General features: G+C 42.6%; 1 protein-coding gene across 6 annotated transcripts in view; it reads right to left on the reverse strand.

The window, feature by feature from the left end:
- Positions 1–19,295, reverse strand: part of DYSF (dysferlin) — a 396,353-nt gene that overhangs the window by 143,775 nt on the left and 233,283 nt on the right. For all 6 annotated transcript variants that reach the window (XM_089652230.1, XM_089652225.1, XM_089652229.1 and 3 more), the window contains 3 exons: positions 18,506–18,698; positions 4,593–4,748; positions 3,227–3,358 (listed from right to left, as the gene is read on the reverse strand). In XM_089652230.1, the coding sequence (XP_089508356.1) occupies positions 3,227–3,358; positions 4,593–4,748; positions 18,506–18,698 (481 nt within the window). The remainder of the gene's footprint in view (positions 1–3,226; positions 3,359–4,592; positions 4,749–18,505; positions 18,699–19,295) is intronic.

Consider the following 19,295-nt stretch of genomic DNA (forward strand, 5'->3'; position numbering starts at 1 on the left):
ACCAGTGGTCTCCAAACTGTGGCCCTTTGCTTGCCTTTATCTGACCCTTGGTCACTATTACATCCATCCACTGACACCAACAGTGAGGCATAATTCCTGTCACTGACACCAATAATGGGGCACAATTCCTTCCATTGACAGCAACGATTGGACACAATTCTTTCCATTGATACCAACGATGGGCCACTATTCCTTTCACAGACACCAGTAATGGGCACTGTAACGGAACCGGTACCCGACCGCACTTGGGTGTATTCCGTTATCCTGCAGCTTCCCCTGTCCGAACACCATCCACGGACCACACCCTTGAAATCCCTCAGGAAAAAGGCAGCACCGAGCTCTTCATAATACAGGAAGCCAACTACTTTTATTGTACACAAAACAGAGGGCGGGGAAAGACAACCAGGGACAGGAAACACATCATCAGCCCACCCTATCAGTGGGAAGGGCTACAGTATAGGCAGGAAACACCATCACCCCTCCCCATCCCACCAAGACACAGAACAATGGGATGCAACCATGTGGCAAAGGACATTGACCAACCCCCACACCAATACACAAACAGTACATCCCATAATAGTTGGCTGGACAGGAAGACACAGCACAATGGCGGGTAGCACATGGCAAACAGACAATGGACAACCATGTGACCGAGAACAAAGGAACACACACTATACACAAGACTCAGACATTCACATACACACCCTGTACCCCTTAAACAAGCACAGGGTGGGTTAAACATAATGATTTGGGGAGATGATACAGAGGTCCCCCCACCCCCAAAAGTCACTCCCGTCACAGGCATTATTCTTCTCACTGATACCAACAAAAGGGCACAATTCCTTCTACTGACACCAAGGATGGGGCACTATTCCTCCCGTGGACACCAAGGATGGGGCACTATTCCTCCAGCTGATACCAAGGATGGGGCACTATTCCTCCCCTTGACACCAAGGATGGGGCACTATTCCTCCCGCTGTTATCAAGGATGGGGCACTATTCCTCCCACTGACACCAAGGATGGAGCACTATTCCTCCCACTGACACCAAGGATGGGGCACTATTCCTCCCACTGACACCAATGATGGGGCACTATTCCTCCCACTGACATCAATGATGAGGCACTATTCCTTCCACTGATACAAATGATGGGGCACTATTCCTCCTACTGACACCAAGGATGGGGCACTATTCCTCCTACTGTCACCAAGAATGGGGCACTATTCCTCCCACTGACACCAATGATGGGGCACTATTCCTTCCACTGATACCAATGATGGGGCACTATTCCTCCCACTGATACCAATGATGGGGCACTATTCCTCCCACTGATACCAATGATGGGACACTATTCCTCCCACTGACACCAATGATGGGGCACTATTCCTCCCACTGATACCAATGATGGGGCACTATTCCTCCTACTGACACCAAGGATAGGGCACTATTCCTCCCACTGACACCAAAGATAAGGCTTTGTACACTCTCACTAGACGTGAGGCCAATTTCTACCCCCACTGACCACAGTCATACCCCCATAAAGTCTAAAGAACAGTAAACTTTCCCTTTGATTAAAAATGTTGAAGACCCCCGACCTAGACAAAAGGGACAGTCAACATTTATTCATATGACTTAAACATTTTTCCCCCAAAAAATAAAAAAAACCCTAATGGCCGATAGGCTACTGCCACACAGGTGATCTTCATGATGGCAAAACATCGGAAGTATCAGTGACGCTAAGAGACTGCATACCAGTGCTTCCTCACTAGCCGGTCCAGAAAGATGTCACTCCCTCAATGACCTGTCACCAGTAAGCAAGATTCAGCGGGATTTGGAACCAACGAAGGAGCTATTCCACAGAGGTAAGTGGAAGACTCTGCTGTGTGCCTCTGCTGTTTGCAACGTGTCACCCACCTGGTATCAGCCTTGAAGTGTGGCACAGATTTGGGGCTGAGGGAGGTTCATTTCCCAGAGAACTCTGTGTTTTATTGTGTTTTCAAGTTATTCAGAAAGAACCATCATTGTAACATATGGCTTCCTATGTATTATGTATTCCTATGTGGGCGCAGGACTTTCTGGGGTGGGCATTGTCTATGAAAAAATGATTAGCTCTTAGTCTGTATAAATTCAATGTGCTTCTTTAACAAAGCAGTTCTTCTTGTTTACTCCAAAAATTGGTGTTGTCTAGTTCTTTGGGGTAGCTACAGCTATAACTACTTGCCTCGTGTTCCTGAGCTTGGGAAGCATCTTCCTGGTGGAGATACCCAGTCCGGGTGTCAAGAGTCCACCACAAAGTGAACTTACATTCACATCTTCTCCAGCAACATTTACAAGCTCCCTTACCATTAGTGACATCTTTTCCCCAGCTTCATCTGGGTTCAGGATCCATAAAAAACTACATGTCCCCGCTTCAGTCGATCCTGAATACGGCTGCCAGACTCATTCACCTTTCCAACCTCTCCGTTTCCACCACCCCCCTCTGAAAATCCCTCCACTGGCTTCCGATTGCGCAACGGATCAAATTCAAAATCCTAACACTGACGTACAAAGCTGTCCACCATACTGCCCCGAACTACATCACTGACCTAATATCCAAGTACCACCCAGCACGCACACTCCGCTCCTCACAAGACCTCCTTCTTTCCAGTTCCCTGGTCTCCTCCTCCCATGCCCGCCTCCAGGACTTCTCCAGGGTGTCATCCATCCTCTTGAACTCCCTGTCCCAACCCATCAGATTATCACCTACTCTCCTCTCCTTTAGGCTTCCCTGAAAACCCATCTCTTCAGGGAAGCCTACCCCACCCCCTGCTAACTTGCCAATCTCCTCCACTCTTCCTACCACTCCATCCCCCACAGCTATCTCCTCCTGTACCACCATCCCCTCCCTCCTAGATTGTAAGCTCAAAAGAGCAGGGCCCTCAATCCCCTCATGTTTTGCATTGTATTGGTATTGTTCTGTCACATGTTCTGTCCCCCTTTGTAATGTACAGCACTGAGTGAACTATTGGCGCTTTATAAATACTGAATAATAATAATGTCCAACACTACTCTGCCTCACAGTGTGACAACATTGCTGCTCCATTTCATTACAGAACAAACAGCCTTGTCACCCTGAGGATAAAAGGATCTACTGGCAGAATCCTCACATAATAAAGGGGAAATTGGAAAATGACTCGCCTCGTTCATCTCTGACACAATAATTGTTTTGCCCACAACTTATACTTACTGTTTCAGCAAACACAGAGAGCTTGCCCTGAGCTGACTGGTTAAATTCCTTCTGATCCACAGCCAGTCCAAACCACAGCTGAACTCGGACCTGCGCTGGCATCTTGGCTCCTTTATTACCCTCTTGTGGGTACTGAAAAACAAAGCAGATACATATAACAAAGTTTAATTGTGCCAACATTACATCCCTGTGTCCTTCAAACCCAACAATACATTGTTCTTTGTCAGTCCTCTGCAAACCAGTTCCAGCATCATGTTTATTGACTGGCAAGGGACACTCAAAGGCCCCTTGATTTGAGTCCTATAGGAAGAACTGTCATTTACATTCAAGCCCTGATGAAGGGGGATTGTTATCTCCCAAAATGTGTTTGCTACCTGTCTATCTTCTGTCACATTGTTATCTATAATAAATAAGGTTCCCTAAGACATCTGGCACTCCTGTTGTTGTTTTCACTAACTCATGGTGTCGGTTTTATACTTACAACAGCAGTACAGATACACTTTATTAAAAAGTTCACCTGAAATATATCAGCTTGGCACAAGAGGCATTTGGCTGGAATATTATTGGACTGGAAGATTATGCTAGTATGTGATCGTTAGTGCAGAAAAATAAAACTGAACACATTGTATCCATTCTTAGGCTAGTTTTGCATTGCTGCATGATTGGACTGTGCATGAAATTGCATGCTTTCTTGAAACGCAAATAAACTGCCATTTAGCAGACGCGAGGCAGTGCCATTAATTGTTAATAAAACGTGCTTGGTTTTCCGTGTCAAACCACATGGGTCTTTTTTTTTTCACATTTCTCAGTCATAGAGCAGCCCATTAAAACGAATAGGCTGCCCTACAGGCAACGCATGTAAATGTGTGCACACCCACAGTAGTGTGGACCAAGACTTAGGCTGCACACAACAGGTAAAGGAAATGTTTGAATCAGTTCTCCTTTCAAGCGGTAGTAAAGTCAGCTTCCCTGCAAGTCAAGGGCATAATGTGCTAGTATGCATCGTATACTAGAACATAATGAGAAACTTACAGTACCTTAAAATGAAGCCCTCCAATGGTGTACTGTCCCTGTTGACAGGACTTCCATCTTCACCCAGTCTTCCTTCTAGGTTCGTGATCTGACCATTTGAATGACTGGTCTACGATGACGTCACTTCCACGCATGCACACGGGAGCCACGATCATGGCACAGCTTTCTGCAGGGACGGCATACTCAGTATGCCGTCCTTTCGGAGCGCAGTGCACATGTGTCAGTGGTGTCACTGGATGCAGGAGATATTCTTTGTACATTCTGTACAGGTAAGCTTTATTATAACCTAGCACAGTTTACTCCCGCTTTAAGCTGAACAGAGAAGGAAACATACTTTGAGAAAGATGGTCTGGAGTTTCCCGCAGTTCTTGCCGCAACACTTGGGGCCCCTCTTGGAGAAAAGGACTTGTCGGGCTGGCATTCTGTAGTAAGCCACACGCTTGTCTCCTTGTAACATCCAAATCAGTATATCTGGCAGGCTGTTCTGAGGCTGTGAAACGAGAATTCAACAACAAATATTAGCATGCCCATCCAATACAAATATCACAGTATTGCTGAGAATTGGAAAACGATCGAAAGCAAACCATGGCATAGACAGGCATCATTAACGCTCTGTATTATCTGCCCAGAGAGGTGAAATGCAACACCTGAGGAGCTCTGGCCAAAGAGGGAAAAGTTGGAAAAGGCCACCAATGTCTTCAGATAAAACCTTGCTGTTGAAAGCACTTGTCAACCCATTCACAACGTCCTACCATAACCCAACTGTCTAAATATATTCATCTCAAACTTTCAGGTTTTTAGAGAAAATAATAATATATCATCTATTATATATACACTATGTTACCAAAAGTATTGGGACGCCTGCCTTTACACACACATGAACTTTTATGGCAGCCCAGTCTTAGTCTGTAGGGTTCAATATTGGGTTAGCCCACATTTTGCAGCTATTCTATGGGCCTCCAAGCAGAAGAAAGCAGACAAACAGACCTGAGCTTGCACCGCAGTACGCGGATGTCTCCCAGTCTTAGGCCGTAGGGTTCAATATTGAGTTGGCCCCGCCCTTTGCAGCTATAGCAGCTTCAACTCTTCTGGGAAGGCTGTCCACAAGGTTTAGGAGGGTGTCTATGGGAAAGTTTGACTATTCTTTCAGAAGCTCATTTGTGAGGTCAGGCACTGATGTCAGATGAGAAGGCCTGGCTCGCAGTCTCCACTCTAATTCTATCAGGTTGAGGTCAGGACTCTGTGCAGGTCAGTCAGGTTCCACCACCCCAAACCCACTCATCCATGTCTTTATGGACCTTACTTTGTTGCAGTCATGTTGGAACAGGAAGGGACCATCCCCAAACTGTTCCCACAAAGTTGGGAGCATGAAATTGTCCAAAATGTCTTGGTATGCTGACGTCATAAGAGTTCCCTTCACTGGAACTAAGGGGCCAAGGCCAACCCCTGAAAAGCAACCCCCACACCATAATCCCCCTCCAAACTTTACACTTGGCACAATGCAGGCAGGCAAGTACTGTTCTTCTGGTAACCGTCAAACCCAGACATGTCCATCGAATTTCCAGACAGAGAAGTGTGATTCGTTGCTACAGAGAACACATCTCCACTGCTCTAGAGTCTAGTGGTGGCGTGCTTTAAAAAATGGTATTCGACGCTTTGCATTGCACTTGGTGATGTAAGGCTTGGATGCAGCTGCTCGGCCATGGAAATCCATTCCATTAAGCTCTCTATGCACTGTTGTTTTGCTAAGCTGAAGGCCACACAAAGTTTGGAGGTCTTTAGCTATTGACTCTGCAGACAGTTGGTGACTTCTGTGCACTGTGCGCTGACTCCGCTCTACAACTTTACGTGGCCTACCACTTGGTGGCTGAGTTGCTGTTGTTCCCAGTTGCTTCTACTTTGTTATAATCCCACTAACAGTTAACCATGTCATATTTAGTAACAAGGAAATTTCACGGATGGTCTTACTGCACAGGTGGCAAACTATCACGGTACCACGCTTGAATTCACTGAGCTCCTGAGAGTGACCCATTCTTTCACAAATGTTTGTAGAAGCAGTCTGCATGCCTAGGGGCTTGATTGTATACACCTGAGGCCATGGAGGTGATTGGAACACCTGAATTCAATGATTTGGAGGGGTGTACCAGGTGCAATTAAACCATGGAAACATCTAATGTTTGTGTAGTATTATGTTCAGCAGACTGTGTTCTTCTATTGTTGTGACTCAGATGACGTTCAGAGCACATTTTATGCCCAATTCATGCAAAACCACATAATCCCAGGAGGTTCACATACTTTTTCTTGCAACTGTATGAACTGGGCTGGTCCTTGACATACAACATACTGTATATTGTGTGGAGTTTTTAACCAAGAATTTGATAACCATTTTGGAAAAAAGGGGTCCCATGCCATCTAGTGATTGTATTGTATTTAATTTACCGCTGGGTGAATCAACACATAATTTGGTGGAAAAGAAGAGTTTCTTGGTCCTTTCACGGACTGCTATTTATGATACACTCACAATGACTGTTCACATACAATTGGGACTTGCACGTGTTGTTAATTTATGTTTTTGGTACTTATATTGTTTCTTGATTGACTATTACATTTAGTACATTGTGGACACTAGTACCTACCTCCATCACTTATCATTGATGCAAGTGTATCTATTTTTAATTTATTCTTTTTTTTTTTTTGGTACGCACATTTATTTATTTTGGGTGATTATTAGCATATTGTGCACACTAGCGCCCCCTTCCATCACTTATATTTAAATATTTTTGTTCTCAGAAAATAGATATTGCATATCTGGAAGAAACCCAAATATCTTCAGTCAACATCCATGGAGGTCTTGCAAACTCATCGTTAGGGCAATCTTTGGTTCTTAATTTGCAATTTCAACACCAGCATCCCAATCATTTGCATCGCTGGCAAAATCCCATGCCCTTAGAGGTGCATGGTGGGGATTCCACCCCTCGCCCTAAGATTATACCCACTTCCCTCATACTTACTCTAGCTATTCTAGAATCAACCATGTCTTTGTTCTCTCCTCTCTTTTCTCACCTGCCTCTCCTCAATCTGCATTTTGTCCACTCCTTGATTGAATCACGATCCTATTCTGGTCCGATGCAACTCAACTTGCTACAAAAACTACAATCTTTGCTTTGGTGCTTGAATGACTCCCTGCTTTTGTTTTCCCATATCCTGGAGGACACTGAATTGCATTCTGTCAAATACTTCCACACTCAGTGAGCACTCAGTTTTCTTCTATACCTTACTTTGGGAAGCCTACAAATCAGTTATTGGTGGGCACAATATACAACATGCGTCTCAGAGGAAAAAAGGAACACGTTCCGTATTGAACGCTTGGGAAAAGAGCTACTGTATATGAGGCCTCCAGCTCTTCAAGCATTTACCAATCACCCACAATAGACAGTTGAACATATGCACATGGATCTTAATTAATCCCTCACTGATGTAAAGGAAAGTCATTTGCGCAGAACATGCCAGCGGTTTGTTGGCAGGAGTAACAAAATCGGAGCTATGTTAGCTAAAAAACTGCGCTCCTTTGAACTTAGACAACCAATTTTCTTTCTCAAAATCAGTTCTCACTTGCGCATTTTCAATCCTGTACACATTTTGGGTGAATTCCATCACCATCCCTCCAAGTTATATGACATGTCAACCCCCTTGGCCAACATCTTTTGCTTTTAGGACAAGGCCTCTCTCCCTAAGGTTAAGGAATGCTATGCTAAATGTTGCGAGCTGACATATCTATGGAAGAAATTACTCAAATGATTCAGGAACTTAAGACCCAAAAACATGCGGGCCCAGATGATTTCTCAGCACTATTTTACTTAAAAAGAAATATCACCATTCCTTACAAAACTATCTAATCAGCCTAAAGGAGCTGGTCATCTTTCCCCTAATATGCTGAAAGCGCATATCATACTGTTACCCAAACCTGACAAGGATTTACCACGTACAATCCTGAGCAAATTGCGATCAGCTTACCCTATTAAATTGTAATATCAAAATACTGACTAGAATACTAGCAAAACAGCTGAACTCCTTTCGTAATACCCTCATCCAAAAGGACCAGGTCAGTTTTGCACCCCGTTTGCAAGCCTCTGATAACATCAGGCATACAATCCTCCCCAATCATTTGGCATACAAGCGCTCTCGAGCAATGATGCTGCAAGGCATTTGACACCCTGTTGTGGTCTTACGCGAAAGTGCTACTGCAGTACTGGGGGCTTGGGGAGCATGTCCTGCAATGAACAGCCACAGTTTATAGTCCCCCTCTGCATCCATTAAATACCACAGCTTTGAGACTGCAATCTTCACAAGACACGTGGCATGGTTGATCCCTGTCTCCTTTGCTATTCATTCTAGTCTTAGAGCCCCTACCAGCCCACATCCATCATAGTGTGGAGTTTAAAGGCCTAGAGATAGCCACTGTTCATCACAAGATTGTTTTATTTGTGGATGGCATCCTCTTATATGTCACCTCCCCACACACTACCCTCCCTAACCTGTAGACATTCTTTTTTCCCAGTTTGCAAACCTTCAGGACTTTGTGTGAATCCAACCAAGTTGGGAACATTGAATGTCACTCTCTCTTTGCCAACCCTACAGTACCTCCAAACTCATTTCTATTTCACGTGGTCCTCTACTCTGCTATACCTGGGAATTGTTCTCAAAACGACCTATGTGCTGAAAATACTTTATCTGTTCTGGGTATTATTGCTAATTTGAGTGCGCCCTCATATTCTGCACTTATTACAATCCCAGATCATTACATTTACTTGGGGCTCAGTTAGACCAAGGCTGAACAGACATACTCTATATGCACCTAAAATCCATGGAATCCTTGATGTCCAGAATGTAACCTATTACTACAAGTTGGCTCATAGACTACTTACATACCATATGAGACTGGCACATTGAATTAAGTCTTCTGCTTCCATGTAAACTGGCTGCAGAGTGGAGTTTGGAAAGTTAAAGGGCCATATACTATGGAAGTGGAAAACAACCCATACGATCTGCAGGATCTCCAGCTATAGTGGTGCGCGGTCTGAGTTCTACCCCAGGGTGAGGAAAGTGTTTTTAACCTGCTTCCATTCAGGTCACATCTAATAGTGAGCACACGTGTGAACGATGGTGGGAGTCACTGTCTATGGATTAAGACTGTTGACACGTATGGTGGAATTTGGTTGGAACTTACTACAAGGAACAATATTGTTTGAAGATCGTCACAATTTATGAACTGGGACTCTGCACAAAAGTATTAATTGTTTGTAGACATTTTTAATATATTTATTGATATATATTTATGTACATTCATTTATGGTTCACAGTTATGTCATTGCACTTTATTATTGATTAGGTAAGGCGCAACAAAAAATATATTTCATTTGTTATTTACAGTATTTGGGTTGTGGGAACACTGTAATTTGTTTGTGGCCACCTGTTATTGATATAAGCACTGTAAAGTCAGAGGACGTTAGTTTTGTGGTCACTTTATTTGGTAGCACGGGATAACACTTAAAAGAGAAGTATGGTAATTTTTTTTTTTTAAATCATACTTACCTAGGTGGATGCAGCATCGGTCCAATTCTGCATCTGTTCCCCACCAGCTGTAAAGGGTGGTAACTGAGCGATCACATGACTCCCAGCTAGCTGTAAAGGGTGGTAACTGAACGATCACATGACCGCTGATCGCTGACTTCTCACAGCTGCTCTGAGCAGAGTGGAACTGTCAGTTACCACTGTCTGCTCAGCCCCTCACGCTCACTGGAGCGCTGGGCTGTGAAGGGGGAGGGAGCTGCTGGTTAAGGATCTCATCGCTTCGCTAAGAGGCTGAGCCAGGTGCCGCTCCTGACTCTGGGGGGGATCCCGACTCTGAAGTCGGGATCTTTCTCCAGCCTGGACTGGCTGAGTGACATCAGCTGACAGTAGGCTTCAGCCCGCTGTCAGCTAAAAATGGGTTACAGGAGTGCAGAACGAACTGAACTCCTGTGATCCACAGGATAAGTACAACCAAAAGAACTTTGGCTGTACTTCTCCTTTAATTACTTAGTGTATTTTTTGTGTGGTCTAAATCCTCTTCTTCCAATGTGGCGCAGGCAAGTCGAAAGGCTGGCCACCTGATCCATACAAAACTAAAAATGAAGCTTTGGCTGGAGTTTTACTTTAAAAGTAACTTTCCTTTTGATGTGAAAAAAACAGTCCCTTCTGGTTGCAAGGGTTATAACAAACTGTTGCAAATTGCTGCTGCTTTGTCGCTGTGAAGAAGTAGCTGTTTTTTTTGGGTTTTTTTTACCAGACTGAGTGCATTTTACTATTCTGCACGGGAGGGTCTGGTTTATTATAATCAGCTGGTGCACGCTCAGTGTTCTAAGGAGGAAAGCTACAGTGTCCCTTTAGAAGTGATTAACCCCTTTGGAGTATCTCACCAAAACTGAACTTCCTATTGCAGGGAAAGGTTAACTCTGACTTGTATCTTAGAGTAAACTTCTGGGAAAATCAGTGATCCAATCACACAAGCAGGAAATTACATTTTTGGAGGTGTTTGTGTTCCAATTGTGTAAAGAACACCTCCAGGTTGCCATATTGGATTGGATTTTAAAGGAAACTAAAGTGCTGCGGATTGAAAAGGAAAGGTAATTTTAATACCATTAAATTACAACATTGCTTGTGTAATACTGTAGAAAAAGGAATAGATAGCCTGGCAACCACACACCTTAAAAGCAGCCTCAGCTTAATTCATTCAAGCCATAGCTCATGGCTTGGATGAAGCGAGCTGAGGTTGAATCATATCCCCCGGACGAAGCCACGTGGCCCTGTGGCGCAACGCGTTGGGGAGGGGCATAGACGTCACCACGTACCCGGACTCCGATGCACGGCGAGTACAGGCAGTGTGAGTCCACATGCCGCTCAGGCTGCACACATCTTATATAAAAAGCGCTCTGATGTCTTTTAACTTGTAAGAGCAAAATTGGCACCAATAAATTTTTATGCTTATCAAGGATAAGGCACTATTCCTTTCTCTTTTTCCCCTGGCGATACGCTGAGTAATAGGGAGAAAATATATAACAACTCTTGGAGGGAAAACCTTACCCAGGATCCATTCACAGCAGAACAACAGGAGCAAAGAGGAGAATCATTCAGTCTTCTACTAATAGAAGAATACACCAAGTAACTCATTTCATTCTGAGAAGTTTCATTTTGGAAATCATGTGAACAGTCCATTTGCAATATATAGTCCCACTTTGATGGGATTTAATATGTGATGGGATTTTCAATTATATTGAACATTTATGAATTATTCATTTTAAATGTATTTATTTTTATCAATTAATATCAATTATTTTTTAGATTATTTATTTATCTGAATTTTTTTTTATTATGTATATTAATGAGTTGCACATTTCATATATTTTTATATTTGGAGAAATTAAGGGTAATTATTTATAAATTATAGAATTATTTGTTAATAATTGATTTTATTTATTTTATTTATTTATTCACGGTTCTAATTTAAGGGCGCAGCACCATTATCTTTTTTAATTTGAGGTTGATTTTACCTGGGCGTGGTGTGCGGCGGCTGGGCTATCTCTATTTCTACTGCATGCTGTGGTTCTGGATGAACCTTTCCCAGTCTGTACCCTCACTAATCAGTGGCATCCAGTTAGCCTGAAAGGGGGCTACTAAGCATATACCATGGGTCACAATAGCTCGTGTAACAATTTCATATGATATATTATTTTATTTTTTTATGTGCTATACCTTCTTTCAGCAAAAGTAGAGTTACCCTTTAAGTTTTTAAACTGATATTTAATATGTGTTTTTTTTATAACTACTAGGGCTCACTCATGTAAGCATGAACATACTGCACAGGCACTGGTATGTGTTGTGAATGTGCTCCGCCATGTGCTGCATTTTAAAATGCATGGCAGTGCTTACTTTATTTTACCTCCAGCTGTATGTATTCCTTAACCACTTCCCGACCGGCCATTGCATATAAACGGCCGGACGGTGGCAGTGCAGGTTCGGGTGGCCGTTTATAAACGGCCTCCCCGCACCCTGCTTGTGCGCGCTCCCTCGGAGCGCGCAGCACCCTGATCCGGTGCCCGCTGTGTCCTCCGGACACAGTGAAACATCGATCATCGGACAGGACCTCTGTACGAGGTCCCGATCATGTGATCACTGATTGACCAATCAGTGATCACATGCAAAGTAGTAAGCGAGATGTCACTTGTGACATCATTGTCCACTACGTGTGAAATCTGTGAATGATCACAGAGGTCACATGGTACAAGGCTATTCACAACAGCCTTGTACCATGTGACAAGCTGTGACCAATCACAGCTCACTCAGTACTTCTCAATGGCTGCAAGAATGCAGACACAGAGAAAGAGAAATGATTGCTTTTACATCCTATATGGGTGTAAAAGCAATCAGTGTAAAAAAAAAAAATCTTCATCACCCCCACAAGTAGTACAGTGTCACCATGGTGACACTGTACTGCTAGGGTGACAGTATGTAAAAAAAAAAAAAATTATATAAAAAAAATGTAAAAAAAAATGTTTAAAAATTATAATTTTTGGTTATAAACTAATTTGTATTTTTTTTTACTAAAAAGAAAACGGAATAAATTTTGGCAAAGATTTATGATGAAATATTATTTATTTGCAAAATTTTTTTTAAAAAAAACTTTTTTTCAAACTTTTGGACTTTTTCATTTAAATAGCAAAAAAAATAAAAATCCCAGCGGTGAATAAATACCACCAAAATAAAGCTTTATCTGTCTCAAAAAAATGGTAAAAAATTATTTTGGGTACAGTGTTGCATGACCGCGCAATTGTCATTCAAAGTGTGATAGCGCTGAAAGCTGAAAATTGCCCTGGTCAGGAAGGGGGTAAAAGTGTCCGGTCTGGAAGTGGTTAATGCGCTGCGGCATGTTGTGACGTGTTATAGAACGTCGGAAAGCTCTGCATAGGATTACAAAATGTCCTACTTTTTTCAGCACACACCAAGACAGCATGTTGCCATCAACTGAGGAAATAGGCATTTTTCTTGCATTGTGCCCTATATACAAACATTAATAAAGGGTAACATTTAATAGAGGTCTCACCCATGGATATTATTTACAAAGCACTGTAAATTTTCCCAAGACAGCACAGCACAAGCTACAATGCCCTGAAAAAGTCTTCATACCCCTTGAAATTTTCCACATTTTGTCATAATACAACCAAAAACGTCAATGTATTTTATTGGGATTTTATGTGATAGACCAACACAAAGTGGAACATAAATGTGAAGTGGAAGGAAAATGATAAATGGTTTTCAAAATGTTTTACAAATAAATATCTGAAAAGTATGGCGTGCATTTGTATTCAGCCCCCTTTACTCTGTTACCACTAACTAAAATCTAGTGGAACCAATTTCCTTCAGAAGTCACCTAATTAGTAAATAGAGTCCACCTGTGTGTAATTTAATCTCAGTATAAATACAGCTGTTCTGTGAAGCCCTCAGAGGTTTATTAGAGAACATTAGTGAACAAACCGCATCATGATGGCCAAGGAACACATCAGACAGGTCATCGATAAAGTTGTGGAGAAGTTTCAAGCAGGGTTAGGTTATACAAAAATATCCCAAGCTTTGGACATCATCATCAGAAAATGGAAAGAGTATGGCACAACTGCAAACCTACTAAGACATGGCCATCCACCTAAACTGACAGGTCAGGCAAGGAGAGCATTCATCAGAGAGGCAGCCACGAGGCCCATTTGAACTCTATAGGAGCTGCAGAGATCCACAGCTCAGGTGGGAGAATCTGTCCACAGGACAACTATTAGTCGTGCACTCCACAAATCTGACCATTATAGAAGAGTGGCAAGAAGAAAGCCGTTGTTGAAAGAAAGCCATAAGAAGTCCCATTTGCAGTTTGAGAGAAGCCATGTGGGGAACACAGCAAATTTGTGGCAGAAGATGCTCTGGTTAAGTGAGACCAAAATTGAACTTTTTAGTCTGAAAGCAAAACATTGTGTGGTGGAAAACACTGCACCACACCCTGAACACACCCTACCTACTGTGAAACATGGTGATGGCAGCATCATGTTGTGAGGATGCTTTTCTTCAGCAGGGACAGGGAAGCTGGTCAGAGTTGAAGGGAAGATGGATGGAGCCAAATACAGGGCAATCTTAGAAGAAAACCTGTTAGAGTCTGCGAAAGCCTTGAGATTGGGGCAGAGGTTCACCTTAAAGCAGGACAACGACCCGAAACATCCAGCCAGAGCTACAATGGAATAGTTTAGATCAAAGCATATTCATGTGTTAGAATGGCCCAGTCACAGTCCAGACCTAAATCCAATTGAGAATCTGTGGCAAGACTTGAAATTTGCTGTTCACAGACGCTCTCCATCCAATCTGACAGAGCTTGAGCTATTTTACAAAGAAGAATGGGCAGAAATGTCCCTCTCTAGATGTGCAAAGCTGGTAGAGACATCCCCAAAAAGACTTGCAGCTGTAATTGCAGTGAAAGGGGGTCCTACAAAGTATTGACTCCGGGGGGGCTGAATACAAATGCCGCCACACTTTTCACAGATTTATTTGTAAAAAATGTTGTTGAAAACCATTTATCATTTTCCTTCCACTTCACAATTATGTGTCACTTTGTGTTTGTCTATCACATCAAATCCCAATAAAATATATTTACGTTTTTGGTTGTAACATGACAAAATTAAAACTATGTGGCAAATGATGTTTAATGTTGATAAATGTAAGGTTCTGCACTTGGGGGCTAAGAATATGCATGTATCATACATACTGGGTGGGGGGGTACAACTGGGGGAATCAATGGTGAAGGATCTGGGGGAATCAATGGTGGAGAAGGATCTGGGGGTTCTGGTAGATCACAAGCTTAATAAAGACATGCAATGCCAAGCTGCGGGTTCTAAAGCGAGCAAAATCCTCTCTTGTATTAAAAGAGGTATAGACACCAGAAAGAGATATCATTTCCCCCGGTACAAATCATTAGTAATACCTCATCTGGAATATGCAGTTCAGTTTTGGGCACCAATTCACAAAAAGAACATTGGGGAACTGGAGAAAGTACAGAGAAGGGCAACCAAACTGATAAGAGGCATGGAGGAGATCAGCTATGAGGAAAGATTAAAGGAACTGAATGTATTCTCTCTTGAGAAAAGGAGATTAAGGGGGAATATGATCTCCATGTATAATACATAAGGGGGGATATGATCTCCATGTATAATACATAAGGGGGGATATGATCTCCATGTATAATACATAAGGGGGATATGATCTCCATGTATAATACATAAGGGGGGATATGATCACCATGTATAATACATAAGGGGGATATGATCTCCATGTATAATACATAAGGGGGATATGATCTCCATGTATAATACATAAGGGGGGATATGATCTCCATGTATAATACATAGGGGGGATATGATCTCCATGTATAATACATAAGGGGGATATGATCTCCATGTATAATACATAAGGGGGGATATGATCTCCATGTATAATACATAAGGGGGGATATGATCTCCATGTATAATACATAAGGGGGGATATGATCTCCATGTATAATACATAAGGGGGGATATGATCTCCATGTATAATACATAGGGGGGATATGATCTCCATGTATAATACATAAGGGGGGGTATGATCACCATGTATAATACATAAGGGGGGATATGATCTCCATGTATAATACATAAGGGGGGGTATGATCACCATGTATAATACATAAGGGGGGATATGATCTCCATGTATAATACATAAGGGGGATATGATCTCCATGTATAATACATAAGGGGGGATATGATCTCCATGTATAATACATAAGGGAGGATATGATCTCCATGTATAATACATAAGGGGGGATATGATCTCCATGTATAATACATAAGGGGGGATATGATCTCCATGTATAATACATAAGGGGGGATATGATCTCCATGTATAATACATAAGGGGGGATGTGATCACCATGTATAATACATAAGGGGGGATATGATCTCCATGTATAATACATAAGGGGGTATGATCTCCATGTATAATACATAAGGGGGGATATGATCTCCATGTATAATACATAAGGGGGGATATGATCTCCATGTATAATACATAAGGGGGGATATGATCTCCATGTATAATACATAAGGGGGGATATGATCACCAAGTATAATACATAAGGGGGGATATGATCTCCATGTATAATACATAAGGAGGGATATGATCTCCTTGTATAGTACATAAGGGGGGATATGATCTCCATGTATAATACATAAGGGGGGATATGATCTCCATGTACAATACAAAAGGGGGGATATGATCTCCTTGTATAATACATAAGGGGGATATGATCTCCATGTATAATACATAAGGGGGGATATGATCTCCATGTATAATACATAAGGGGGGATATGATCTCCATGTATAATACATAAGGGGGATATGATCTCCATGTATAATACATAAGGGGGGATATGATCTCCATGTATAATACATAAGGAGGGATATGATCTCCTTGTATAGTACATAAGGGGGGATATGATCTCCATGTATAATACATAAGGGGGGATATGATCTCCATGTACAATACAAAAGGGGGGATATGATCTCCTTGTATAATACATAAGGGGGATATGATCTCCATGTATAATACATAAGGGGGGATATGATCTCCATGTATAATACATAAGGGGGGATATGATCTCCATGTATAATACATAAGGGGGGGATATGATCTCCATGTATAATACATAAGGGGGGATATGATCTCCATGTATAATACATAAGGGGGGATATGATCTCCATGTATAAATACATCAGTGGTTCATATAGTGAACTCGGTGTAGAGTTATTCCCCCTGAGGTCATCACAGAGGACAAGGGGGCACTCTTTACATCTGGATGAAAAGAAATTTAATCTCCAAATACAAAAAGGTTTCTTCATGGAGCTGTGAAAATGTGGAATAAACTCCCTCAAGAGTTGGTTCTGGCCAGCTCAGTGGATTGCTGTAGGAAAGTCCTGGATCCTTTCTTGGATACACAGAATATAATTGGATATAACATTTAGAGGTAAAGTTGATCCAGGGAATCTCCGATTGACTCTCGGGGGATCAGGAAGGAATTTTTTCCCCTGCAGGAGCAAATTGGATCATGCTTTGCTGGGTTTTTGCCTTCCTCTGGATCAACTGTGGGTGTAGGATTATAACTTTTTTTTTTTTTTCATGGTTGAACTGGATGGACTTTTGTCTTTTTTCTGCCAGACTAACTATGTAACTATGTATGTAAGGCACTGTGTAAATTGACAGCGCTATATATATGTAAGTACCTGTAGTAAAAAGAAAAACAAAAAACTAATTTATACTTAGAAATGCCATAAAATCAGCCTACTCATACCATGGATAGATCTAGGGGGTGCTGGGGTAGGCTGTGCCTCCCCAGGCCGGGTGCCCCCCTCCTCCCATATATTGTGCCGTGCCCGCTGAGCTCCCCCTCCCCTGCACTCACAGCCAGTCACCATTATCTAAAGTAAATAGTCCAGACAGGAGCGGCAGAGAGGAGAGAGCGGGGAGGAGATGTGGGATTTTTGTGATCTCCACCTCCTGTCATAACAGCGATCCTCCATACAGCAGGTTACATAGGATTGCGATTACATCTGACAGTACACGGCTTCATTACCCACCCCATCCACATTTCCAAGAGTTGAGCAGTCTTTGGAGGAGATGGGGGCATGTAATAAAGCTGTGTACCTATGTAACCTGCAGTATGGAGGATCGCTGTGATGACAGGAGGTGGAGATCACAGACAGCCCGCATCTCCTCACTACTGCTGTTGTTCCCACATGTAAGATTGGGGGAGGGGGAGCTTGTGGAGGAGAGGAGGTGGGGGGGTCTGTTTATGCTAGGAAGGGTAATTGGGGGGATGTGTTAGGAGGCAGGTTTGGGGAAGATTTGTGCAAGGCGGGGGGAATTGGGATGGGGGAGGATTTGTGTTAGGAGGGGGATATCTGATTGCCTCTCGGGGAATCAGGAAGAATTTTTTTCCCCTGCAGGAGCAAATTTTATCATGCTTTGCTGGGTTTTTTGCCTTCCTCTGGATCAACTGTGGGTGTAGGATTATAACTTTTTTATGGTTGAACTGGATGGACTGTTGTCTTTTTTCAGCCAGACTAACTATGTAACTATATTCCTTTTACCTCATCCGCCATGGCTTTCAGTCTCTGCAGCCAATCCTCAGCTTGCTCCAAGACCTCCATAATATCATACTCCTCGTGTTTCATCTTCAAAGCCGTCTGGATAATCTGGCTCAGGTTGGTCTTCCGGAAGCGGTAAAGATACAGATCCAGGTGTGTGGTTCCGGGCATTGATGTAATGTCAGGTAGCGGATGGCTGCAGACACAGAAGAACAGCTATTATGGAAAAGCATGTTACTGGATAGGACCAGGAGTTAGGACAAGTAAAAAGTTGTCACCTCTATTGCAATTATTTGGAACAGCTTCAAAGGCAGATATAAAAGACTCAAGTGAATGCAGCTCTGTAAACATTAATATATCCTTAAATAAGTGTAAGCAACTGAATTTTGCTACCCCTTTGCAGTCCCTGTACAACAGAGCTTAGACTTGGATAAGGGGAAGGAGATACTCAGTTGTGCTGCAGTACAAGGATCTTGCTGGTTAGAGGAGAGAACAGAGGGACAGAGAGATGAGCTCATCAGTCTGCTGCTTCTCATTATACTGTCCAAATACAGGCTTGGAGCCTGACTGGTGGGGTTTGGATTAGGCTTGCTGTGGGACACAATAAATCTTCCCCATAACCTCTGTCAGTGGGATTTACCTTTATGATGGATTCTGGAGCATCAAAGACCCTGCAATGACATTAGCCATGTGGTCCCATCATATATAGTAGAACAACTACCCAGACTACCAGCTCTGTATTCACCAAGGGGTCAAACACAAGAGAGACAGAAAGCAAACTGCCACCTTGCAA

This window comes from Staurois parvus, unplaced genomic scaffold (genome assembly GCF_062004578.1).
Source record: "Staurois parvus isolate SC_StPar_1 unplaced genomic scaffold, SC_StPar_1.0 ptg000675l, whole genome shotgun sequence".
NCBI classification, from domain to species: Eukaryota; Metazoa; Chordata; class Amphibia; order Anura; family Ranidae; genus Staurois; species Staurois parvus.